General features: G+C 39.2%; 1 protein-coding gene across 11 annotated transcripts in view; it reads left to right on the forward strand.

Moving 5' to 3' along the window:
- The window catches only part of PPP6R3 (protein phosphatase 6 regulatory subunit 3), a 54,989-nt gene that overhangs the window by 15,667 nt on the left and 11,748 nt on the right, over nucleotides 1-27,574 (forward strand). For 5 of the 11 annotated variants that reach the window (XM_081002811.1, XM_081002812.1, XM_081002808.1 and 2 more), the window contains 17 exons: nucleotides 728-856; nucleotides 2,185-2,311; nucleotides 4,842-5,074; nucleotides 8,093-8,279; nucleotides 9,006-9,143; nucleotides 11,451-11,516; nucleotides 12,184-12,296; nucleotides 13,660-13,773; nucleotides 14,645-14,774; nucleotides 15,885-16,037; nucleotides 17,561-17,710; nucleotides 18,249-18,313; nucleotides 19,051-19,166; nucleotides 19,975-20,060; nucleotides 21,903-21,989; nucleotides 23,552-23,649; nucleotides 26,524-26,578. In XM_081002811.1, coding sequence (XP_080858937.1) covers nucleotides 2,300-2,311; nucleotides 4,842-5,074; nucleotides 8,093-8,279; nucleotides 9,006-9,143; nucleotides 11,451-11,516; nucleotides 12,184-12,296; nucleotides 13,660-13,773; nucleotides 14,645-14,774; nucleotides 15,885-16,037; nucleotides 17,561-17,710; nucleotides 18,249-18,313; nucleotides 19,051-19,166; nucleotides 19,975-20,060; nucleotides 21,903-21,989; nucleotides 23,552-23,649; nucleotides 26,524-26,578 — 1,803 coding nt within the window. In that variant the 5' untranslated portion in view covers nucleotides 728-856; nucleotides 2,185-2,299. The remainder of the gene's footprint in view (nucleotides 1-727; nucleotides 857-2,184; nucleotides 2,312-4,841; nucleotides 5,075-8,092; nucleotides 8,280-9,005; nucleotides 9,144-11,450; nucleotides 11,517-12,183; nucleotides 12,297-13,659; nucleotides 13,774-14,644; nucleotides 14,775-15,884; nucleotides 16,038-17,560; nucleotides 17,711-18,248; nucleotides 18,314-19,050; nucleotides 19,167-19,974; nucleotides 20,061-21,902; nucleotides 21,990-23,551; nucleotides 23,650-26,523; nucleotides 26,579-27,574) is intronic. The other 6 variants (XM_081002817.1, XM_081002818.1, XM_081002809.1 and 3 more) reach the window with 4 other exon arrangements.

Consider the following 27,574-nt stretch of genomic DNA (forward strand, 5'->3'; position numbering starts at 1 on the left):
CTAAAAGGAAAGAAAAATGGCAGTGCATTAAAAAATCCATATAACTCTACAAAAAAATCACACCATTTTCATACATTGCATATATCTGCCAAGGCTGTTGCCAAGGAATGTGGCAGCTGTGCCCTGTTAGTATACTCAGTAAGATTTTTCCAAACTGCCCAGAGGTTTGATTTTGATTTGATTTAATATTTGTATTCCACTTTTCCAACAACAAATGTTGAGCTCAAAACGGCTCACAATAGCATTAAAAAAAAGTTGCAATTATTATAATATCAAACACAGTAGCTTATAGATGAAGCAAACAACAGCAACAGATTCAACAAAAGAATTAATACAATTCAATAAAGTCATAATAACTGATAGTGTTGCCAGGATACTTCCTAATTGCATGGAACCTTACTCCAGAACTGCCCTGTTGATTTTCAAATTCATTGTTTTGCAACATAGCAATGGATGGAAACCTTGTTCCCTATACATGAACTATAGAATCCTACATGGAACTATACACTTACAAAACCATTTGAGGTAGGTAAGCAGGGTTGTTGAGTTAGTTGTGAATCTGATTATCAGTTTCTGATATGATGGGAGGAGAAGATTATCCAGACCCATTTTAATATGGCTTTGGGCCATACAAGAGAGAGGCGTTGGAGGACTGCTGCTCAACTCCTTGGCACTTATGCTGTAGCGTACTGCTGGGTTTCATCTTGTTCCCCATGCTTTTTAACAGCAATATCAAGCCACTGGGGAATTTAGACCATGAGGTCACCAGTATGTCATTTCAGTGAGTTGGAGCACAAAGCCACCAGTATGTAGATGACAACCATCTTCTGGCCTCTCTCCAAATCGTCTGAATCAGGTGAGGCTCTGCAAGTGCTGAACCTTTGAATAACTTCTGCCCTTCCACAATGTTTTGGGAAACCAGCGCTATGTAATCATCTTCCAAGAAGCCTGGCTTGCACATGGATCTAATTGTAAGATCCCCATGGTGGGTGCCCTGCAGCAAAAGAGTAGGAGAGCAAAAGAATAAGACTCTAAACTGGATACACTGTGTGGAATGAAGATAAGATTTATTCATGTTGACGCAGAGCTCCAATGAGGCTTGGTAGTCAAGCATATAATTAGTGACCCCTTCCTTCAATGGGATGTGTTGACCACCAGCTTCAATTGCTTTTGAAAGGGATTAGATGAGGCTATAAATGGCTGCTAGTTATGATAGGATCACAGGGAGTATGCCTCCAAATACTTGTCACTGAGGTGCAACAGTGGGAGAGAGCTATTTCCCTCCTGTCCTGTTTATGGTCTTCTCATAGGCACAAGGTTAGCTAGTGTGGGAGATGGGAGAGTGGCCCACATGAGTATTTGGTCTGATCCAACAGATCTCTTAGGTTTAGTATTGATCAGTTATTCCTGAATTGGAGCACTGCATGTTGCAGTTGATAGCATCAGTTTGGGATGGAAAATTCACCAAGTGTCTAATCACTGTTTTAGCTAACTCCATGGGTGGGGATCGTGAATTATGCACAGTGGTTCTCAGTTCACAACAAAGTTGAACCCAAAGCAGCTCACAGTAATACCTTCAAAAGTAACATTTCCAACATAACCATTCAGTACTTGATGTAGTTTGACCAGATACATACAGTAATTTGAAATAGTTTCTCACAATTGGTAGTTGAATACTAATACAGAGCCAGCTCACATAATCCATCTGGGAAGGGGCCTTCTTCCTTTCTTTTCACTGCCACAAAGAAAGGAGGTAGAAGTTATCTGCCACAATAGTGCTACAGCTACACCCAATTTTTACTCACCAAGCTGTAAAGTCCAAAGTTCTCAGGTCCAGTACAGTTTCAATGTATTGCCATGTGCATAAGGTTGAAGGTTGAATAGGGGTATGCCTGGTCCTAATAAGACATACAGTCCTGAACAAGGAATTGACTACTCCATAGCTGAATGCAGTGTGGAGTCTATGAAACATGTTTATGCATTTGTCACCATGAGAATCAGAAAAGTGCCACTAGATTCATTTGTGTCAGTAGTAAACACCATGACATTTATTTGAATGTTGGCACATTTGTAAACCTAGTAAAGTCTTAATGCTGTGGGTTTATTAAAGACAAGTTCTCTTATTTTAAGGGTTCCTCTGATTTGCCCTTTGATCCATTTTGTGGTGTTTTTCCTTATTCCAAGGGTCCTGGCCTCCTGTTGAAAAGTGATGGAATAATCTGGTCAGCATCTGCCATATTGAGAAACCAGCCCCTAATACGGCTTGCCTGGGAGAACGTTTGTGAAATAACGCAGTAACATGTTTGCAGTAGTATGCTTTTCTTTTTTGTTGCTACTTACTGTTAGTCTTTCCTGAATCAATTCATTGAAAATCAATGAAATGTATGTATGTATGTATGTATGTATGAATGAATGAATGAATGTAGCTAGGGAAATATTTTCATGCAGCATGATCTATGCATACATTATTGGAAGTAAGCACCACTGTGTTCAGTGGGACTTAATTTCAAGTAAGTATGTGTAGGTTTGTAAATTTAGTGCCCAGGAATTATTCTGGAACTCTATGTCAGAAGTACTATTGTTCACAGATTCGGGTTGCTTTGATTGGGGTTAAAGTCTGGAAAACTGATTTTATTTTTAATAGATGTAGAATGAACCTTGCTTTTTGGATTGAAAGTTACCCTGTATTTGTCAACAAGAAATGGTTGCGGTAGCCTGACAAATAAGCCAATGTTTGACTTCAGTTTGTGTGTAAATTATAATGTGTATGAAATTTGAGCAACTTCTGTAAGTGCACTAATACCTTAATTGGTTGGCTAGCTTTGGGCCATTTCTACCTTCTAATATTTACACATGATGTCATAGCATGGAATTCAATATTATACAATTATAAAAGTTCTTTCGGCACAAACATTGCTGCTTGTCAGATGGAATGACACCCCCCTCTCTGTGCCAATTTTGGTGGGCACAGGGGGAGGTGGTGGGGGAAAGTCCATTTGCACAAGCAGAACTCCTTGTACAGAACTTTCACTGATGTGGTGCACTGGGTGAATCCTCCTGTTAGATTTAAATAACTAAATAATTTTTTGTTTTGTTTAGTTTATATCCCACCCTTCCTCCCAAATGAGGGCAGGGTGGCATGATGTATATCAGTAGACAATACTTCACAACCAAGAGTGTTGGAAACAGACATAAATCAGATTGTCCTCCTGATCCCCTTATACCCAATGAATATAACAAACCAAAATTGCTGGCTGTCTCCTCAATCCTTACCATATGCATTTGGAAGCAAGCATTGTTGGTTTCAGTGGAACTTGCCTCAGTGAAGTGCTTAGAGAGCTACGGCCTATTTTAAAGGCAAGTGCCTACAATTTTTGGCTCAACTTGGATCTTTCTCCACAATGGAAAAATGTGATTCTCTATACCTTCACCACTAGCTATTTATGGAGAGCATCACACATGCACCTTTATGAGTGCTGACCTGTGCTGAATTCATGACAGTATTATGCTGGCTGTATATGCCACTCTGGTTCTCTCTGGTGTTGCCTTAAAATGAGAGAACCAAAGCTACCATCATAATGCAGTGCAACATGGTAGAATGAGCACGTATCATTTTCCATAGAAAGTGTTCTGCATGCATGTTTTCCAGTAGGCAGTTGCTACTTAACTGGCAAATGGCAAATTATAAGGTTATAGATGTGTTTGAAAAACATTTGTGGGTTACTGGGTACTTTATCTAACTCTATTCCTGTTTTTCCTCCTTAATGTGATTTGCTAATGCAACTGATGTCTATTTGCTATAGCAGTGAGAATTATGTATAATAGTCCTATGCATGTATACCAACTTCTGTTTACTGTTGGTGGGCACAGTTGAAGTTTGAGGAGAATAAACCATTCTCAAAAAGGATTTTATGGTAACTAATTGGGGCTGGGTTTGTAACATTTTATTATGAAGTGGAAAAAGGGTTCTGGCTCATGCCCTCATTTCTTTAATTTTTAATAACGTTTGTGCAGCATTGACTTGTTAAGGAATTAAGCTGAGTTTCTGAAATACATGTGCATCAACACATTTTTTAAAAAACAGCCTTGTCTTAATTTGCATCAATGCAGTGCCAAGAAAAATCACTTAAGCCTTGAGTCAGTGTGAGGCCGAAGGTATGTTTGTAGTGTTGATACTTTGCTTGTTGGCCTTTTTGTTAATTTCATGAGCTCTTGCCAGTCATGGGCTAGGTGAAGGAAAGCCAGATCTTTTGGTGCAAACTAATAAAGGGCTTAATTCTATTCTTGGCAATAGTATCCATAGAGATAAAAGATAATAGTACACACAGGCACCTTGGTGAGATAAACATGGATCCACAGTCGTGTGAGCTAAAATCCTCTCATTTTTCCTGATTTAACTCTCAACTAGCATTTTAACAATCTCTTGAATCAGCTGCTTCTTGGAAACTGACTTAGAGTGCCATCAGTTTGCTGTTAGATAAAAAGACAAGAAGATACTGGAAAATTCTAAGCTGGGTTAACATTTTTCTTACTGTTGTTGCATTAACATGTCAAATCTTGTATGTCAAAATTTTACAATTCTTGAACTAGCTAACAACTTTATTGAAATTTAAGACATTGGCTTATCATTCAAGGCACTTTGATAAAATACTCCTTCATCTTCCATGAAGTCCAATTTTTAACGCTGTTCATCTTTTCCCTGCTTTCTGTTTTTGCTTCTGCAGTTTTGTGTGCAAACTGAGAACAAGGGAAACAGGAGAACGGCTTCCCTAAAGACTGTTAGAGACCTGCTACTATCTGTCCCTTTAATTAAGGCTGTGTGTGCTTTTCCTTTTCTCTAGACCAGCATGTTTTGGAAATTTGATCTTCACTCATCATCCCACATAGACACACTTCTAGAGAGAGAAGATGTAACACTGAAGGAGCTGATGGATGAAGATGATGTTTTACAAGAGTGCAAAGCTCAAAACCGCAAACTTATAGAGTTTCTTTTGAAATCGGAATGTCTGGAAGATCTGGTATCATTCATTATAGAAGAGCCACCTCAAGACATGGATGAAAAAATCAGATACAAGTAGGAAATGAGTTTTGATCTAGGAGCTTGAAGTTGAGGGAAGACAAAAGCTCACTAGCAGAATAGCAGACTGTAGTTTCATAAGACTGTTGCACCTATAGTTTAAGGGTGGTAACATGTCCCTCTTTATGGTATGTTTTTTTAATAGACCTTTTAAAAAAACCTCATTGGGTTATATCTCCACTCTGTTCACAGGGAAACTACGTGCTGCAAGTGATCTCCCCACTGCTGTCTTGTGCTTCCAACCAAAAGTACACCCCCTAATAGTCTTAGCTAATTTAACACCCTCCAGGTATTTTGGACTACAACTCCAACCTATGCCCACACAGCTGTGCTGTCTGGGGCTATGGAGCTGTAGTCCAGAAGCTCTGGCAGACACTAGGGGGCCAAAGCTACTCTAAGGGTTGGGCGCTTTCAGGAAAGGTTTTTGATGGTGTTGGGGAAACTCAAGTGGGAGAGGGGAGCGTGGAGGTTGCGGTGGAGATTTAAGTGGAGGCAGCTTGCATGAGCAAATCAGTGGATGCAAGAGACTAATGGAGGTAGAGGATTTTTCTTGTGCGAACACTGGCGTTACGTACAGCCCATTGGTCTGGTGCCTGCATAAAGAAGGCTGACTCATATTCTGGATTAAATTGTAATATCTAAGAAAACCCCTCCCCACACCAAATTTAGTCATTAATGTAGGTCCTGCTTTGTGTTCTTCTCCATGTGGGTTGAGACTGTTACTGCTGGAAGTAGGGCCTTTTATTCAGTTTTTCAAGGTGTGTAGAGCAGTCCCCCCCCCCCCAGTATATTAATCCATCTTTTGCTGGCTTTTAGGAGAGTTTGAAATGCATATTTTTCTTACTTTGGCCATTGTTTCTGACTAATAATGTTTTGGATTGTGATCCTCCTTAAGCCTTTGAAAGGTGCATATGTGTGTTTGCGTGTATTAGTGTTTTAAGCATTATACTGTACTTAATCAGACTGGATTTCTACCCAGAGCCAGCCTCATTGAAATAATGTTGTCAGATACAAAACCTGTCAAACTCGAATGGTTGGTAAAGGTTGCTTGTGCTCCTATCGCTATTTAAAAGTTCATAGGTTGCAAAATAGCAGGAATTTCTCTCTTTTTACTTATGCGTACTTGTAGGTTATTAAAACTTTTTAAAAATAATAATATAAAACTTGCTTTCAGTAGTGGCTGGTGCCCATGTGCACTGGTGGGGCGAAGGACAGGTTAGCCAACAGCCATGGGTGGAGCTGATTGGATGTGGAGGCAGCCAATTGTGGTTCTCTCCTCAGTTTTCTCTCTTGAAAAGACACTAAGGACATTTAAACAACTTCTTCATTGTTCCTGTCAGATCTCTAGACCAGTACTGTCTACTTTGTCTGGCATTGTGGGAGGGGCATTATTGGTTTATTATTATTATTTATTTTTTATTCTCGTTTTGCATTTTTGTGTTGTGAATTGTCCTGTGATCTTAACAATGCACAGGTATGACTAGCTGGTGGGCAGTAGGCTGGTTCCACCTCCCCTGTAAATTTTATCTGATCCTTAACTTGGAAGCCTGTCAATATTTGTTGTTTTTTGCATGGTGCAGTGCCGTAGCTACAAGGGGGCTAGCTTGGGTTTTTTTGCCCTGGGTGAAACCTCCAGAGGGGCACCACTAAGGCTCTCAGCCTGTGTGTGAGTATACGTGAATGCGTATGGTGTGTGTGTGTGTGTGTGTGTGTCAAACTGGGTCTGTGCTACTACATTTCCCACACATTATTTAAAGATTTTATTTCATTTGCTCAGGAGTTGGTGAACCATGGAGGAATTATTCACCCCATTGCTAAGCAAAGTTGCCACCAACTGTGAAGCCAGAGAATGCAAAATGAATATATTTTAATCAATATTTGTAGCCACAACACTTTCATTCCCTTCTCCATGGCATGCAAGCAAGCAAACACACACATACTCCACTTGAGATACATACCTTGGGGCAAAGTGGGGATAGATGTTGCATCTCTTTCACATCTTCCTCATTCTCCTCTCTTTGGCTGTGCACAATCAAACACTATGATTAATAACAGAAAGCTAAAGGCAAGGGTGCTGACCCTCCCCACACTCATTTAGGCTCTCTCTCTCTCTCCGTTGTCTGCTCAAAAAATACATTGAATAAAGCAGGGCTTCTGGCTCTGCATAATCTCTGCTTCTCCTCTGATCGTGTACTTTCCAAGAGCGAGCAGTTCTAGTGACTGAAGCTTGCAAGCGGCCCAATGTAAGATGCTGCAGCTGGATTGATTGGGAGCATTGATCTGGTTCACTCTGTTTTTATGCTGTGTGTTCTGAAGAACTCCTTATTGACTACATTTCATGTTACCAATCAGAGAAAGTAGCCTAAATACAGGAGTGTTGGGCTCCAGTGCTTTACCTTACCAACTCTTAAAGACTCCTTCAAGGGAAGCAATGGAATAGCTTCAGAGCACCCCACTTCCCCCAAATTGGGCTAGGACCTGGCAGCACACGGTGATTATCAATTGAATGCATGTTTGGGCAGGTGATTGGCAAGCAGAGAACAAGTGTCTCTGAAGACCAGACCATTCTAATAGCAATCTTAATAAGTCACTGCTGCCACCAAGGCCCTGAGGAGTGATGGATTTACCACTGCATCCACAGTCCTTCCATTCATCATGGCAACAGCATAAGGTAGAGTTGGCAGACAAATTGGGCTCAATTCATACAGCAGCTTCAGGCTGGTGTAGTGATCAGGCCTGGGTAAGGTCTTCTGTCAGGTGGCCCCGGCTGTCAGAGCAGCTTGGTGGTGGACCTAATAGATGATTATATGTTTTGTTGATAGAGAGGGAGTAACCCCTGGATGTTTGCTGGCCTGCCTCCACAAACTGAGGGGTATCTCTGATTTTCTTTGCACTTTGTGTATTCAAACTGCATATAATGGTACGCTCAGCATTGCTAGATAAAGCACTTGTTATTGGTGTGTAAGGCTAATTTATTATTACTAATTAAGTAAAATGTCTACTTCTCTCTTTCAGGTATCCAAACATATCTTGTGAGCTGCTTACTTCAGATGTTTCACAGATCAATGATAGACTGGGAGAAGAGGAATCATTATTAACAAAACTGTATAGTTTTCTTCTAAATGAGCCACCCTTAAATCCGTTATTGGCCAGTTTCTTCAGCAAGGTGCTAAGTATTCTTATTAGCAGAAAACCAGAACAGGTAATTACTTAATTGCTTTCAACCGCCTAGCTTAAGTTACTTTCATTCCACTTGTTATCTTTAGAAGAGCAACAATCGTAATAGTTCTTATGGCAAATTAATGTTGGTGCCATATATAGATTTTCCAAAAAGAATATAAGAATATGTTGAGGCTCTTTAACCATCTGACCACCCATGGGCCATAAACCACCCTTGGAAGCTTCCTATTTGGTATTCTGGGCCTCTTTTCCTCTGCCTCTTGCCCTCAGCTTTCATGTCTTCCTCTCCAAATTGCAGGAACTGGAAGTCTCATCAGGATTGGAATGCTGGCATGGGAGGTTGTAGGCCTTCTGCATCTGTGATTGTATTATCTACAAAGACCCATTGAAACAAATGGAGATAGAAGAGTCAAACATTTTAACCTCTCATGACAGGATTCTCATCGAAATTGGTCCCCCAGGGCCTATTATTTGCATTTTGGGAAGGGGACCTCCCACAGTGCAGGGGTGGTTTTTCCTCAGTGCAAATTGCAATAGGGAGCTGTGCGTGCATGGAAGAAAATGAAAGGTGTGTGTGTCCTGAACCATGTTGGCTCTGAAGGAATGTGGCCACTGGGGGTGGGGGAAGGCATCCCTTTCAAAGAGGGATAAGCCTTACTCTACTTAGTTTTTTTCTGGCAATTTAGTTCTTACTGTTTTTGTTGGCTTTATTATTTCACAACTTTGTGTTCTGTCTTATCTTTCACAGATCGTGGATTTCTTAAAGAAAAAGCATGATTTTGTAGACCTCATTATAAAGCACATAGGAACCTCTGCTATTATGGACTTGTTGCTCAGGCTGCTAACATGCATAGAACCTCCACAGCCCAGGCAAGAAGTGTTAAATGTAAGTAATTTCTTTTGGAATGGGAGTCATCTTTAAAAGTGAAGATTAGTGGCACTATTTTTGAAACTGAAATTGTAAATAGCTAGTGAGGTACCCTTGGCATTCAATTTTTAAGTAGAGCAGGAAAAACCCTTTATTTGCAAAGGTGCTGTCTATGAAATGCTTACTTCTTTATTTATTTACTTGCAGCATTTTCATCCTACTCTTCTGCCAAAAATGCTGAATAGATACCTAAATCTAAATGATAAGAGAGTTCCTTCCCTGAGATTTACAATCTCAAAAGATAAGACACAAAATGAAAAAGATCTGGGAGGTGGTAGAGAGGTTCCTGTTTTGATCAGTTGGAATGGAAATGCTAGCTCTCACCAAGCACTTAAATATTGTATTTGAACTGTAAACAAATTCAATTTCAGCTGCTTTTAGTTTCCCCGTATTCCAGCTGTTTGTTACCTCGTTTAGATACATGACTATGATGCCATGAATGCATCTAGAAGCATGGAAAAGTCCACAAGGGACTGTGCTTCTATAGCAGTTGTGGTTTCAGATTGTTAGTAGTAACAACTGAGCTTGCCATAGCTTACACATGAATGAAATCAATGTTTTGCAGTAATTCTTGAAACACCTTGTCAACACATTCATTTAAAATATTGATTAACAGCAATTAAGTGTATTCCAGTTGTAGCTCAAATAGCATCTTAAGCCATTTTGTGTTCTGTGTACGTCATTTTTCAGCTTGTCTGTAAATGTGAAGTAGAATGCTAGAGTGTGTTGACAAAAATATAAATGTAGTGTTGTCACCTTACAGCAGCAGTGCATAAAAATCAGTCAGAGAGCAGGTTTTACTATTTCAATCACAGGAAAAGCAACTTTATTTTAATTTTAAAGCTGTGATTTCTCTTTAGAACTACGGTCTCCTCCATGCACCCCATTTGATAATCTTTTTTACCACATGCAAGTCTCTGTACCAGTCTATTAACCTTTCTCTCCATCTTTCAATGCATGTTGTCTTCTGTATTCCTGCAGCTCTAGCCACACTCCATAAGCCTCTCTACTGTCTATATTATGCCTCTCCCATTGCAGATATCTGTGTATCTCCCCTCCTCTTTTGCTATTTGTCCCCCCTCCATCTGTTGAAACAGCACATAAAGTTTTAATGCTCCTAGCAATTCACTTGCAGAATAATTCTTATAAGCTGGTAGGCTGTGTGTCATGGCTCAAAAAGCTGATGCCACCACCACCACACACCTCTGAATCAATGGAGGAGGAACATAGTGATGCCGAAATTTTCCTATCTTTGTTCCACAAAGGTTGGAAGGACTGCAGATAACGCATATTTGGAATCCCTTCAGAGAACTGCGAATTGATTCATTGTTGACCTTTAGGGTTTACACTGTGCAGACTTGCATAACACAAATGTTAATTTTATTTCTAATTCCACAATCAGAGAAAAGCTAAATGGGCCTCTCATAGTCTTTGGATTAGTAATTTTAGAAGCAGAGGATGATCTTAAGGCCTGGTTTCAGAAATACATATTGAATAATCTACAAAAATGCTGTTGGGGTTTAAGTAAACTTGGGAACATGATCTCCAGGAGGAACTGGACATGTAGCAATGGATATGGCAGCATAGGTCACTTAAAATCAGTCTGCGCAAGCATAAGAGAAAATATAATATGCCAGTCACAGAAAGCTGGAGTGATGGTAAACAAAAGAGGTCTTATTTTTTTGGTGGGTCTACACAGTGATAACATATTTAATTAGCAGAATGATTCACATTAAAGGGCAGAACATATGCAAATGTCTCAAAATATTGCTCTTGTATACCTTGTGGGGAGAATGCTGGTATGTTGTTTAAAGATTTGGTGGTATCTTGCAGTCGCTAAAAAACTTACCAGCTGCAGTTAGAGTAGAAACAGTACCGGATGCCTTCTCTGCAACATGACAGATAATTAATATATATACTAATCAGTGTACTAGTGTAGAACATCTCCCCCCCCCCCACTCCCAAGAATGAATACAAAAAGATCTGGTATAATTGTTAGAGATCCTTTCTTTCTCCCCGGCACCCTTAAAGATTGCCCATTCTCATGTTCTTGGTTTTTATAAGGAATTAGACTTTGCATGTGGTAATATCGCTTATGGGTTCCTTCCTGCAAGTTTCTGAAGTCTTACTGATGTTGTTATCTCTCGGAATGCACTTTTTAATGTATAATATCACTTGTGGGTGATACTGTCTATTTGATCTGTGTGACTGATGAAAATGTGAAAGGAGACTTAATTTCCTCCCCTCCCTCATATGTCTCTACAGTGGTTGAATGAAGAAAAAATAATTCAGCGGCTTGTGGAAATTGTGCATCCTTCTCAAGATGAAGATGTAAGGAATACATGTCGTGGTTTATATTCACGTAAATTTTGTAGGAAAATTTTGTCCTTGGCTGCTCTCCATGCCAAGCCCCACGGAGCCCCTGCCACTTCTCCCCATCACCCAGATGATAAACCATCACTTGTACTGTGACAAAATGTCTGCTGTCTCGCACTGCTAAGCATTGTGGAGATAGCAATCTTGTCTGCAATAGGATTGCTGGAGAGGGTCCTGTTAAAAGTGTGTGAGAGAGGGAGTTGGGGGAGATGGTTGTGTCTGTGTGAAAAGGGGAGTTGAATGTGTTTTGTTCAAGCTTAAGAGCAGTAAAAGGAGATACTGTCACCAGCCCCACCCACTGGCATGCAGCTCCTGCCCACCCACCTACTGCCACATGTGCCCCCCAAGGGGCAAAAAGCCACTCTTCTCTGATTTAAAACTTTTCTGTGCATAGTTATGCCTTGCTTACAAAATCCACACACTTCAATTTTGTCGCCTGCATTCTATACAGAATGAGAAGCGTATAAGGAGGAGCTGCTGGTCCTGTAGCTTAACACTCATAATTTGTGTTGCCTTCTGGGAATTGGGTGAATTTGCATTTAAGTCTTAACCTTTGGTGCTAACTATCAATGAATACTGTAGGGGTTTTTTTTTTATTCCATAAACTGTCCTTGTTGTTTAGAGACACTCAAACGCATCCCAGTCACTCTGTGAAATTATCCGCTTGAGTAGAGACCAGATGCTACAAGTACAAAACAGTTCAGAACCAGATCCACTGCTTGCAACACTAGAAAAGTAGGTTGACTTGATGTTGTCATTGCTGTCATAGATGTATGTATATATTCCATGGATATTGACATTTTTTGAAATGTTGAATGCTTTGCATGTGCCATGGAGAATGATGTAACTTGAATGCAAGTTCTGAAGTATGATAGTGCATTCTCTGTAAGAAACAAGACATAAAAATGCTTAGATCACATTAACAAAGATAAAAGAGTTTAATGTGTATTTTTTAAAAAAATAAATAAACAGCAACAACCTTGAGGTGCACTATATTCTGACCTAGTTCAGATGTTACGCTAAACCATGGTTTGGCATTACAGAGATAAGCAAGCATGAGTTTCAGTCTTCCATGCTTGTTCCTTCCCTCTTGTGCATGCAAGTGGAGGAAATAGTAAAAGGCTCAGAGAGAGAAAGTACATGGTTTGCAAAGGTGATGGTACTAAGTAAGGAAACTTACTTATATTTTTTATCTATATAAGCAGATGTTAAAGTAACTTAATGCCTTGAAATCTATGAATGGTAAAACTAGAATCTGTACTCTTTAAAGGGGTCTCAAATAAATTTTATGCACTATTTGTTGATGCTTGCAGTACATAACTGGTGTTGGTGGTGCAGTATATAGCCTGATATCCACAGAATGGGAACTGAGCAAGGGAGTTAACCTTTTGTCTAGAGAGTGGGTTGTAGGATTGCATTCAAGAACTAATGGGGCGGTGGCCAAGGGCAGAGTTTGTGTGCATAGTAGATAACAGCAATGTCCAGAAATACTAAATGTTTATATTGGTCAAGACTGCTCCCCCAGTTATGAAAGTATTTTAGTGCCATGTGATCATTTCCTGGTTTATGAGCTTGCCATTACTGTTACAAGGATTAGGGTTGCTATTAAAATAATTCTGATTCTTTTATTAAAGAAAAATGCAAGCAGCTCTGGACCAAAGAACAAACTGTAGGCCATATGTATACCTTTCCTGAAAAATATGTATTTATTCATTTCAGAATATATTTAGTGTCCCCTCCCCCTGCAAAAGATCTAGGTGTGTGATACAGTTTTGAAGCAATGCTATATCCAGTTAATTAAGTATAGCAGGTGAAAATACAAATTTAGCTTAGAAGCAGTCTAATATTCCATAAATGCCTGAGCAAAAAGACATGTCTTAACTGAGCACTGTAATGTTAAAAAATTTGGTGCCTGGTTTATAGATGTGTCACTGTAGAAAAGGCACTACTATCATGTGGCACCACTGAATGTATTGCCTCTGGTTGTGGAACAATGAGAAGAACCTGGGCAGGTTGATAAAAGGAGAAGCATTCCTTCAGATGCCTACACCTACAAAAGGGAATGTTAAATTTCCAACAATGTTTTCTCTCTCTTTAGAAAAGAAATAATAGAACAGCTGCTATCAAATATATTCCATAAAGAGAAAAATGAATCCGCTATAGTCAGTGCAATTCAGATATTGCTGACCTTACTGGAAACGAGACGGCCAACGTAAGATTGTCTTTTAATGTTTCTACTGTTTAACAGTATTTTATCCAGCAGCAGTTGCGTTGTTTCTATCCTGGTCAGATGACTGTGTGCAGTTGCATATATATAAAGGTTTCTGAATGAGGATTTTTCTGATCTCTACCTAGTTTTGTGGATTCTGGATAGTAAGAAGGTGTTTAGCAAATGCAGTTTAACTATACATGTAAAAGGCCACTTTCTGTCCATTCTGGCACTGATTTCACTATAGGGAACAGTTGGAACAAGATGGTATCATTTGTGTAAATTAATGTCATTAGTTTATATTAATGTCTTAGTTGGTAGAGCATGAGTCACTACTTCTTAGGGTCGTGAGCCCCACGTTGTGAAAAAGATTCCTGCATTGCAGGGGGTTGAACTATATGACCCTCATGATCCCTTCCAATTCTGTAATTCTATGTTTCTATTAAATTGATGTAAATTGTGACTACATTATCTGTACCTAAACATTTATCTTATACACATTCTTGGAAATAATAAGTCTTGCACAGTCCAAGTGGAAGCTTCTGAAATGGGGTCATCATGAATACATCACTGCAAAAATATGAGATTCATGTTGCTTGGAAGTCAGTTTTTGTGTATGTTAATCGAATTTTTAAAACATCATTTTACTGTGTGTTTGTGTGTCAGGTTGAGGGAAAGACTAAAGAATTGTTAGATGTGGGTCGGTGAACAACAATGCAGATACTGTATCACCTTAATTGAAAGGAGAGTTGAATGTAAAATTTTTGATTTGTTGCCTTTACTATTATCTAGCCTAGTCAGCTTGCTGATCTATCTGTCTTTTTAAAGTAGCTGTGCTTTCTATGTTAAAGAGCTTACCTTTTCTTCATTTTAGATTTGAAGGTCACATAGAGATTTGCCCACCAGGTATGAGCCACTCAACATATTTGGTCAACAAGAGTGTATTAGAAGCCATAAAAGCACGACTTCCATCCTTCCATGAACTGCTCTTGGAGCCCCCCAAAGTAAGTAAAACATTTAGCGCATGTGAAATTGGAGCCATTCTGTTCCATAAATCCAGCTTCGAGAGCACTCATCCACTATTTGATGAATTGGACATTGGTGGGTAACCTATATACACTTGGCTTTTAAGAGTTGTTTTTAATCTGTTATGTTTGCTGTTTGCTTTGTTTGATATTATATTATATTATTTCTGCCATTTTAATATTATATGACATCTCCTTTGGGCATCTCAGTAATGAGGTGGAAAGGTGTGGATAAATATTTTAAATAAGTAAATAAGCCACCCTTCTTTCAGTCCCAGAGGGGAGTCTCTCTATCACCTCAGCGACCAAACTGCTTCTCCCATCTCTTCCTCATTTTGTGTTCACAGTGTAGAAGTGAACCTCCATTGCCAAGGAAACTGAGAGCATTATATTGCCCGATTCTAGTTCTGCTTCTTTCCCTTTCTTGACGTGCAGAACCAAGCTTTGCAGCATGATTGTCTAGATCAGCCTTCCCCATCCTAGTGCACTGTATATATTTTCTCCAACTCCCATCACCCCAAATAGCATGACCAATGGTCAAGGATGATAGGTGGTAGTCTAGCAACCTTTGGAGGACACCGGATTAGGGAAGGCTGATCTACCTTCCAACTTTGGTAGTGAGGCTTTGAAGAAGTTGAGAAGTTATGCCAGTCTCCTCCCTGTTCTCCAATGCTAAGCAGCAAGAGTGACTTGCCATTTATTGGCTTCTTCAAAGCCTTGAACAGAATGAAATAGCCTTGTCCATCCAATACTCTGTGTATGCCAAAGGAAGGAGGCTAAGTCTCAATCTTGTTATGGTTTTTGCAAAAGAAATGCAACTTTGAGAACTTGGGGGAGAAGTGTTTTGTCATTGGTGAACTGATCATTGAACTGCTTATTCTACATATATGTCCTCACATTTTCAGCCCATGATATTGTAGAACATAATGTATGGGACTAACATTGAGTTTCTCTTTTAGGTATTCTGCTAAAAGTTTCAGACTTAGTTTTGTGATTACCTTGTTTCCTCTTGTCCCCTCCCACTTGTGGATAAATAGTACTTTGGAGTTTGAGTAATATTTCAATATTTTTGTTGTCTTTTTTGTCTAGAAAAGTGTTATGAAGACAACATGGGGTGTATTGGATCCACCTGTAGGGAATACCAGGTTAAATGTGATCAGATTAATATCCAGCCTTCTACAGACAAATACAAACAGTGTAAACCTGGAACTTATAGAGCTCAATAGCATAGGAGTTATACTGGTAAGAGCATAAATACTTGCAATATTGACTTTCCTATCACAGATTATCACAGCAATGCTCGTAACTTTTTTATTGTGCTAATTGTTCCTAATCTTGCTATGTCATGACACTGGTAAAAGATACTCTGATTTCCTTGAGTGATTGAATGGAATGTTACCTGTGAAATTAATATTTCTGTGCTGCCTCAGGTTTTGTATCTGAAAGTCAAATTAAATTACATGAGATATCCATGAATGGATCCTGTAACTTAAAAAGTACACTAAAATGCAGTCATGAACTATGGTTGACAGCAGTGTGTCGAGACCTGGGGGCATTCACTGATATTCTCTCCATAGGGAAAATAGACTCCAGATGATGGAGATTTTCAACTTGAAAATGGGGTGGGAGTAGAGAGTTAAGTCCCCTCCATTGCAAACAAATTTGCACTTCCCTACAGGCATTTCAGTTCTTTTGAAAGTTGGGGTTCCAACCTCAGTCCTCATTCATAATGTGTAGTTTGTTACAAATAGTTTAATCATTTGTTAGGGGCAGATGCAATTGTGGGAAGTAGGAATGTCCCATGAGTTCAGAAGTCTGGAAAAATGGGGCTGCACTTTATTGGCCATAGCACCATCATAAATTAAGATGGAGACACAGGCACTTTTTGTTTTATCTTAAACAGAATAAAATTGGTCAGTACATACATATAATCTGTGTTTGGTTAAGGGTATTGAGAGCAGCTTGCATCTTCATGAGCAGCTGTCACTTTTTGTAGGAATTCTTATCAACTGATGTGATATACTCTAATATTCATGAGTAGTCTGTTTTGTTGGGAATGCAGAAATTTCTGCTAGCAGAGCTGCTGCATCTTCCATCCATAGGCTTCTCTGAGGCACTGCTAGCACAAATACTATAGTGGCATAAGATGGTTTGTGCATATGTTGATTGGGGACAGTAGTTTATTGAATTTTCTTTTTAAAGAACACTGAAACTAGGCTTAGTTATTACTATTACTACTTTGCTGCAATTGAGAGCAGCATTCAACTAACTTGTGCTTGAGCAAGGATTAGCAGTAGCACAAGTGGATTCCCCTTCTGCTTCCTCCAGATCTGTTTCAGAGAGTTAAAGAAAACCTTAGAACACATTTGGGAGGCACGAGAGGAGGAGAGCAGGAGAACGTTTCATCGCACAATGAGAAACCCTTGTGGTAACAGAATATTCACCTTAGTGCTACATTGAATGCAATCCTTAGTATACAAAATGACTCATTTTCAGTGAAGGCTCTCACTGACAGATGGGAAGAAGTGTTTTTCTCCACTTTTTCTAGAGACTTGAGGGCCATCCTCCACTCCATTCTGCAAGGTCAACCCATGCTGCTCTGGACCAGGTCTTGGAAGGATGAAGGAAGGAAACAGCAAAAATTACTGTCCTTCTCTTCCAGTGGGAGCATTCTTTGAGTAGAGTTCAATTCACAGAAACTTAAGTACCCAGACTTGGATTTTAACAGGGCTACGTTTGACTCCAGTTTCTTTTTTTCCCTACAGGACATGTTTTTTAAGTACACATGGAATAACTTTTTACATACTCAAGTAGAAATTTGTATTGCATTGATTCTCGCAAGTCCATTTGAAAGCACAGAAAATGGTACAATTTCAGATCAGGATTCCACTGGAGACAACCTTTTGCTGAAACATGTAAGCTGTTTTTATTATTTGTAGTACTCTAGGTATAATTGGGCTAGGCTCCCCACATAGAAACACTCAGTCAGCTAGGTAAGATGAATAAAAGCAAGGTGACCAAGAGGATGAAAAAGTTGCCATAGTTAAATTACTGTTGTAAGGCTCTTACGCTTACCACCGTCCTGCTACCTTGCTCTAACAAAAACAGTTTTTGGTTTTAGCAGAAGTGTAGTACTCCAGAGCAATGGCAGCTGCAGTGCAAGAAATAAAGTTTTTTGATCTAAGTATAGATCAGCAACTAGTTCCTTTTGCTAGATTAAATAGGTAATCACGCCTTTTTTTTAAGCTGGCAACAGTGCAGCTATTAACTTGTGACAGAATATTTTGAAGTAGAGCTGCAGAGTAATAATCATTTCAGTCTTGTACTCTTTTTCAAATTTAGAATATGGTGAACTGGAAGGATCGGTTGGGGAAAATATGCATGGTATATTTGAAGATATGTAGCAAAAAATATATATTGCAAAAAAAAACTAAGGAAGCTTTTGTTTTATAGCTTTTCCTTAAGTGCCATTTAATAGAACGAATACTTGAAGCATGGGAAATGAATGAGAAGAAACAGTGAGTAATCAAAACCCATTCCCTGCATTTGTAGTTATGCATGCTGTATACTATTTGGGAAGTAACATAGTACTTGATTTAATTCAAGACAAATTTAAACAAAATATTAACTGTACTTGATTGATGTTCACAAAGCATACTACTTTGGCCTAGAGGGAATATGTTCAAATCACTGGCTTCTTGAGCGGAGAAGGTTAGGCAAGTTCTCTCTCTTTCTATCCCTGCAGTGTTCACTGCTGCTGTTTGTGGGTATGCACTTTGCACAAGCAATATATGGGTCTGCTTTTGCTAATTTAACTTCAGTATATTTTTATTATAAGAGCAAATTCATATTTGAGCTAAGTCTGAAGAGTCATAAATAGTTTTAAGGGAGATCGCTGTATGCACAGCATAGGCATAGATGTGAATTTAAATATATCTTGATAAATTAATGGCTATATTATAGAGTTGTGTATTCTGTAAAAGTAATCAACCCCCCGCCCCAACTAACATTTGTCCCATATGATACTCTGCACAACTCTTGAAATCAAATTGAGGAGCAGAGTTTGAAATATTTTAACTGCCTAACAATTGATTGGCCTTTTTGTGAAGGACTGACCAAGTCACATTCTCTTCTCTTTGCCAAACAACCATCTCGTTTACTTACATACTCTTCCAAACCTATAGAGAGAACAGTCTGTAACTAACAGATTAAACAACTGCCTATTTAAATAATGAAATGTTTTGACCGCTTGCAGGGCTGAAGGAGGAAGACGATATGGCTACATGGGTCACTTAACAAGAATAGCTAACTGTATTGTGCACAGTACGGATAAAGGGCCAAATTGTACATTAGTGCAGCAGCTTATTAAAGGTAAGTGATGTACTTTTAAAGAAACAAATACTTGATCTTATTGCTGATTTCTAAATGTGGACAATGTATATCCCTATCTCCCCTTCTCACATGCCAAGCCTTTACCTTTGGGTTTGCTCTGAGAGTTTATCAGTCAGCCCATTGGTTCCTGCCTCTCCTACAACATCTTAAAAGTTAATCACTGCAGAATTGATTGTCAGTGCATGTTATCTATATCTAAGCAAAGCTAAAATTCTACAGATTGATTCTGCCCGTTAGATATTTTTGCACTCTACCCCTGCTAGTTTTGTCTGTAATTTCTGTTATAGGGGCTGTTTATATACAAAAAATGAAAATTTGCCCTTTGGGGTAGATCAGTTTTATGCCAAGGCGATTTTAACTGATTTGAGACACATTTTAAATCATGTTTCGCACTTTGAAGTGGACAAAGAGTGATTCAGACAGTAGAAGTTTCTTTAGAAAAGGCTGCATTCCTTATTAGGGCCACATACCAATTACAGGGAGAGATAAAAGCCAGCAGAGGGTTGGTTCAGAACCAGAAATGGGTAAGTGAATCTTAACTCCAGGAAGAATCTCAGATTCTACTTTTAAGTCTCACATGTCTTCCTTCTGCATACAGCAAGGAACAAGGCAGAATTTCTAGCATGTGGGTTCTACCTTACATTGGGGGATGAGTGTATATGTTTTTGTAATGCTTTTGGTATTTTAAAATAATAAAATAGAGTGAAAATTAATGTGCCTTACATGACAACATTCAGCAGCTTTATTATTAATTAATTTATTATTATCTTTCTGCTTGACTTTCTAGAGCTTCCAGATGAAATCAGGGAGCGATGGGAGACTTTCTGCACAAGTTCTTTAGGAGAAACAAACAAAAGAAACACAGTGGATCTAGTAGGTTTCATAAGATGAAGTTTCTGGGGGATTTTCTATGGGAATTTTGGCCCTTATTTGTCAAGAATGGAGGACAACACCGTTCTAACTCATAGAATCATAGAACTACAGAGTTGGAAGGGACACCAAGGATCATCTAGTCCAACCCACCACAATGCAGGGATTTCAGCCAGATCATACATGACATATGCCCCCCCCCCCAAAAAAACCCTTTGCTTTAAAACCTCCAAGGAAGGCGAGGCACTCCACTTGTCACTTTTTCCGGGATGACGAGGAACCATTAATATGCACTCGTGTCCAAGAGAGATTGTTATCCTATCTTTGTTTTGAAAGTCTGTGTAGCTCTAATTTTCAAAGTATACTACCTTTGTATCGTCTTAGAGAATTCCTTTGCCAAAAATAGAGCCCTACTTTCGGATTTTGAACAGTACAGAGTTTCTTATAATTAATACCCCTGTCAGATTGGTCTTTTAATAATTCATTTAATACATACATACGCACATATGTTTTTTGAACTATGTATAGACCACGTCTACTGGGAGTCAATGTATCTCACTCACATTTATGTCCATGTAATACTAAATCGTGACTTGCGAATACAAGGATGAGCTGCAGTGAATCTTGGTTTTGTGCTCTCTGGTGTGGTCATGAGGAGGTCAGAAGTTTTTCTGTTTTTAGATGAGCCACAGTTAAGTATTATGTTTGAACCGTAAACTGTGGTTTATTTTAACTGTAGGAAAATGAGCCATGTTCAAAAATTATGGCTTGAGGTTGGCCATTCTTATGGCTAAACACAACTGTTTTCAGCACGGGTGACCTTCACAGATGCCCCCCACAGCATATCCCACACCACTGGGAGTAGCATTTCAGGGGGCTACGTGGGGAAGGAAGAAGGAACAGGATTTGCTTTCTTTTCCCCCAGCAAGTGTGTCCTGTGAGCAAAGTTCTACTTATAGGAACTCTGTATCCAACCCAGAGTTTTTTGCAGTAGTGTTGATGAAGGCAGAGCTGCATCTTGCTACAGCAGACTTTCATTAGATACCTGATGCAGAACTATATTTAATTTCTTAGGCTTGTTGGCTGCTTTGTTAATGAATGTGTAAATTGAAAATCAGTTTTATTGTGTCCTTGGTTTGAAGAGGGAAATACATATTAGTGCTGAATGATTTAAATTGATTTAGTTAACTGAAAGTAAATTGACTTAACAGTTCTTTCTAAGCAGCAGATATGAATAAGTAATGTGGAATCAGTATAGAATTCTCATGATACACTTCTGATGTGTGAAGCATTTAAAAGATATATGCATAGAAAACTTGTGACAAAATTCATCAGAATAGAATTTAAAACAGAGTTAAATGCATCAACATGATACATAGTGGTGTTGACTGCAGACTGTTTCACTGGAATTTGCCTTTCCACGATGAAAATCTCCAGTTAAGAATGTGTAAATTTAACAGATTTTGCAGCTGAAATTTGTTTAACTTGTATTTCTTTTTAACACTGTGCATTAAAATCATTTTTTAATTAAAATTGACTTAGCTATGCAGTGTACTTTGATTACAATTTCTTAAGTCTGATTTTTTATTTTTTAGGGCAAAGCAGACACTGGCAAAATTTGGATTTAAAAGTACAACACTTAATTGCTTTTATCCAGAGCCATACAACTACTGCTGCCTTACCAGGCAGCTCTGGGCTTTTATTTCCCAAGCATTAGTGCCCCCTGCCCCAGTATGTGATATAGTTGTTTTCTTATAAGGAATTAAAAAACTTACAGACTTTATTATGGGCGCATTGTTTTAAACCCTTTTTCTGATGCTGATTCTTTAATTGTTCTGTCTCTAGGTTACTACTTGTCATATACACTCATCCAGTGACGATGAAATTGATTTTAAAGAAACTGGTTTCTCGCAGGATTCCTCTTTACAGCAAGTGAGTCAAACTCTGGACTGTTTGCAATTGTTTGCATTGATGCCTTAATTGAAAAGAACTTGGGTGAGACGATTGCCTTGGGAATTTGCAACTTTTAAAACTTAGATTTAGCATTTTTAAGATGAGGAAAAAATTGAAGGCATATCCTGAAAGCTGTGGAATTTTGGGGGAGGGGTATGTATGGTCACAACTTCCAGGATGTAAGTAATTTTGGTCTGTATCATTAATTTGATTAGAATTTCAATTCTCTAACAACTCTTGTCAGTTGCAACTTTCTGAGGAGACATAAAGAGAGTTCAAAATATATGTTTTTAATACTGCAAACCATGTTTGGCTGATTGGAACATCGTGTGAACTGACCTGTAAGAGTTAAGGCAGTTAATTCCTTTAGGTGTTCCAGTTGGCAAACTTAAAAGTGTAGTTACCTGCTTTCACAAATGTGTGGCACCCTCAAGCTGGAAATACTTGTGTTATTTCTCTTAACAGTCTTAGTGAACTGAATATATTCTGTAGTCTATTATCACCTGATTGTGAGTTAACGGTTCTTTTATGCTCATGACTGTGGGACTAAAAGAGTTATAATCTTATCTGGGAGAGGAAGCAGACCACATGTTCCCACAGTCTTGGGTACCTCTGATCCTGCAGAAATGGTTGTTGGCAGTTGTACCACCAAAGGCATATATGACTAGTGCTTTAGAGGCTATTTTTTCTAGCACAGTTCTCTTTCCGACAAAATCACCCAGTTTCTGGCTGTGTACTCAAATAAGGCACTTGAAAATCTGCTTTACTGTCTGTGAAAATGTAGCCTTAGTTTAACTGCAATTCTTGAATTAGCCTCTTTCTCCCCCTGTCTCCTGATACGCACTTTGGGGGTTTCTCCATCCATGGGCATAAAAGCTGTCTTCATCTGTGCCATGGTAGTTCATCAAATCTGAGTCTATCTTATTCTAACGAGTTAGTGACGACAGCTAGAAAAGTTACTCTGGATCATGCTTACTTAAAAGAGCTCCAAACTGTTGCAATAGCTTTTCTGTTTTCTGTGGCCTATGCAGAAAATTAAGATGCTATCTTAAATATTTGTTGAATGCCTTGTTTGGTGGCATCATGAGGCACCTAATTCATTTACCAGAACCATGTTAGTGTATGCAACCTTCTTAGTAAGGAAATTGCTTTGTAGATACTGCCTCCAAAATATATGTAACTTTTGCTGGATCCAAAAAAGACTTCCCTGTATCTTCCTCAAATAATTTGATGGAGGTGTCACACTGTTTCTCTTCAAGCTACTTCTGTAAGAATATCCAAACTCTTGTTGCCTTTTTACCTATAGTTTTTAAAAGAGTAACTTCAGGCCAAAGTTAATTATTACTTTATGAAAATGTAACCGAATCATTACAGAAGAGCAACTTTTACCAAGCACTTGCCCTAAGGCCAACAAGTTTCAACATTCGATAGTTCATAGATATATAATTTAGGAGAAAGTGTTTCTGGAGCAAAATGGGCAAGTAGTATTTAGACTATTATTAGAATCATTATATCACTGTCATTGGTCCTGGGGTTGCCAGGCCTTTTCTGATTATCAGATGCAACAAATGACGTCCAATTTTATTGACCAGTTTGGCTTCAACGATGAGAAGTTTGCTGACCAAGATGATATCGGCAAGTGAGTATTTTAAAATTTAATGTCTGCCTTTTTGTTTTCCATTTGTTTGTGTTGCAATGGTTAGTGGCTGTCTCTCTAGTTATAATCTGTGTATAGTCAGCTTGTTCATTTTCCAGTTACACATTTTGTGCACTCATAAGAGGAATTTTCCCTTTAAATTATGCCTCATGTCTAACGCCTCTATCCCTAGCATTTATGAAGCAAACTCTTCTTATGACTGTCACTAAAATAATAGACCAGAATGCTCACAATGTTGATTTCTCTCTCTGAAGCCTCTTTATCCCAATCCAGAGTACTGTGTTCTGAATGCACTGTGTACCAAGTTTCTGATTAAGTTTTCTTTTCATAGAAAATTGACATAACCAACACAACTTCTGTGGGGTTCTGTATGGTGCTAATCCATATGGTGTAATTTTTGCATAAGTGAAGGTTGTGAACATACACCTGATTAATTTAGCTTATCCTTTGAGTTCAATAATATTACTAGATTTGATTGGTACTATCAGTTCATTATATTTTAAATGTGTGCCCTTGGAGGTTTGGAACAGGTAAGAACTTGCCCAGTTTTAAAATGTGAGTTAATTTATGTACTGTAGCTGGATCTCTTCCTTGTGACTGGCTGCAAGCATATGCACCAATTGTTTTGTTTTCATATCTGTTTATGGAAACAGTGAAACCCCCCCCCATTACTTCCCAAATAGTAAAGGAAAATGGTTAGTTCCCTGTTTGGTGTGAGAGTGTCCGCTGTGTGTTCTATCAGTCCCATTTGCCAAAGGCAGAGATGAGTGGAAAGGAAAAATTGTACCAGAGCATCCACCATGTTGGATCACTGGGGAAACCGAACTCAAAAGAAAGAAGGACAATCTGTCTAAAGGGGGACAAGAAAACTCAGTGCAATGTTGCTCATCTGAAACGGGTGCATTGCTTTCAGTCAGCCACCAGATGGCAGAGCAGCATAATTCAAGCCAGTGAGAATCATTTTTAACATCTGGTGATGCAATCTGTACAAGCCAGGGCTCCATAGATCAGGTAAAGGCTGCTCAAAGGCCTACTTTAGATCCTACTAAATGCATCTTCCTTTTTCAATAAGAATTTGTTGAGAAGTTTAGAATCCCTATTTTCTGATTGATTCTCATAGAATGTTCCTAATAATAACATTAATAATCCAAGCATCAGAATTCATAGCAGATGCCACCCTGGGCTCAGTATATCGCTCTACAAAGACCAGAGTAACTAATGGTGGTGATCAGACCCTCTCTGTGGCTAAAATAGTGGAGCATGTACAGTAATTCTTTCATCTTACGCACATTTGAGTTGCATGTTTTCAGTTATATGCAGTTGGCTGAAATTGCACAAGTCAATTCCCAAGCAAGGCAGAGAGCTTAAAAGCTCTTTTCATGCCAGGTCTTCTTTGCGAAAGGTGCGTTCAAGCTCTCCACCTTGCTTGCTCAGCATGCCAGTTCTGGAAGGCCATGGGATGTTCTCTCGAGATTTCACATGAACATCGCTGGCCTTCTAGAGCCAGTGCATCATATGGGCCTTGCCCAGCAAGCAAATCAGAGAGCTAGCTTAAAAGCTCTTTTTGTGCTGGGTAACCCAAGCAGACTTTGAATGAAAATAACTTTTATGCTCTTGACCTTGCTGGCTGGGGGAAGTCCACTTGGTGCACCAGCTTTGGGAGTATGTGGGTGCTCTTTATCTCTCCTTCCACCCGCTAGCTTCAGGGCAGCTTCAAGAGTTTAACTATATGCAGTTTTCATGTATACATGTAAACCTTGGTACTGAACCCCTACGAAATAGGGATTGCTGGTACATTCTCTCCAGTAGTAACCATTTGTCACAGGAAACTGCCTTTAACCAAGTCAGTCAATTGGTCTGTCTAGTTCAGTGTTGTTTGGACTTACAATGGCCGTACGTTGGTATGGTAGATCAGTCTACACAGCCATTAGCATGAGAAGCCAAACACCTGTCCTCTCCACTTTTCATCTGGCGCCTCTGCTGCTCTATCCACCAAGGTTCCTATCCCCCAACATCTGTTGAGCAGCCATGTGGTCTTTAACAAGCAGTAGACAGCCACCTATCTCACCCAACCCATCCAGCATCATACAAGGCTCTTCCACAACCCACAGTGGATGTCTCTCATGCCAAGCAAGAGAATGGAACATTGATTACTTACTGTGAAGCTTTATTCTTGTTTGGCATGTGAAGCAATCCACTTCCTCACCTGTACGTACTCTGTCATGCATGCACACAACTGAACTAGATTACTACTCTTCTGAATTTATATGGGGTCAGGGTTACAAAATGATTTTGCTACAAGTTATCCATGGAATGCAACTGAGGAGAAGACGGGGGGGGGGGTCCATAAAGAAAAAAATATGGTCACATGTCTTTGCCTAGAGTAAATGGGAGAGATGCAGTCCACAGTGAATGCCTTTGCATGCCAAACATACAGTAAGTTATCGCTGTGCTGCTTAATTAAGTATCTGGAACTGACAAATTAAAGTGCTTTAATACTTCGTTTAAAGAAGGTGGGCACCCTTAAATCTATTCATCATTTAATCTTTTCCTTGATTAGAATATTTGATTTGACGGCAGTTTTAGCATGGTTATCTATAAGTTTAGGTAACTAATAGTGAGGATTGTTTTCCACAATACTATTTTTGTTTGTTTCTTCAGCTCTGTGAGCCTGTGACAGAGGTCTTGGCTCCTTTTTTGGATGTAACGAGTCAAAATCCTCACAAGTTTAGTAGTAGAAAAGAATGTATCAGTTTCATGAGATTATAAAATGATGTGAACTGAAATAATTCAGGGGTCTGTGTGGAATGCCATTTATTCTCTGTTTTAGTGTATAAATTTGTACTTTGTTCACAGTGTTTCTTTTGATCGCGTATCAGACATCAATTTTACCCTCAATACAAATGAAAGTGTAAGTATATTCTTGCAGCTATTGTAAAATTCAAAATGGATGCTATTTGTTCACATTCTCTCTATGTGTGAGTGGAGAGGCCCTGCCCTTTTTGGTGGCATTGTTTGTAAAGAGGAACATTTTAAGAGATTTTTTTGTGGCTTTCTGTCTTGACACTGCAGTGATTCAAGCATCTTTATCAGGAAACATATTGATGGGTAGGGGTCCATAATTTTGGTCACCATGATGAGTGTTCTGCCACCCAATCTTGGAGCTGAAGGAGACAGTTGGGCTTGGCCCTGCTCTTGTGTTGCACTTTCAACATGCTCAGAGGAAGCCCAGCATAACAATAGAGATGTTCTGCGCCCCCTCCCCAACTGCAAGATGAGGTAGAAACCTGGAGCTGCTTTTGATGTGGTGCATCTAAGCTTCTTGCAGCACCTTGGAAGCAGAGTCACAGTGCATTTCTAGGAATTAGTCCCCCACCATCTGCTCCCCAGCTTCACATTTGGTGCTGGCAAGAGCATGGGGTTGTCTCTGACCTCAGTATGCATATCAAAGGTGTCAAGTTGGGGAAAGAACCTTGTACTTGGGGGGGGGGGGGAGGCAGAATCCTAGCAACCACATGTTCATTGACTAGTCAGTTCATTGGTCAGCCAGAATTTATCAACCCTGTTGATAAGCTTTCAAGAAGAATGGAGTTGTGTCCCTCAGCCTCACAAGAGACTAGAAATGGTTTTAACAGGTGCAGATTTAGGGGCATGTTGGTGAAGCAGCATCCAAAGTGCATCAGCTGTTAACTGATGGAATGCATTGCCAGAGTGGGGCAGATTAACTCATGGAAAGTCCTTGGTATTCTCAGGATGGCTCTGTGTAGGTTTCTTTGATGCTGTAAAACTATTGGAGACCTAATCTTGGGACGGAATTGGTCTTGGCCCTTTTTAGTTTTATTAATTAACATTAAGAGCACTTCTTTCTGGTATATGGTCATTTCCCATTTGTTCTATTGTTTTCAGA

Source organism: Podarcis pityusensis, assembly GCF_964106645.2.
Source record: "Podarcis pityusensis genome assembly, chromosome: 1".
NCBI classification, from domain to species: domain Eukaryota; kingdom Metazoa; phylum Chordata; class Lepidosauria; order Squamata; family Lacertidae; genus Podarcis; species Podarcis pityusensis.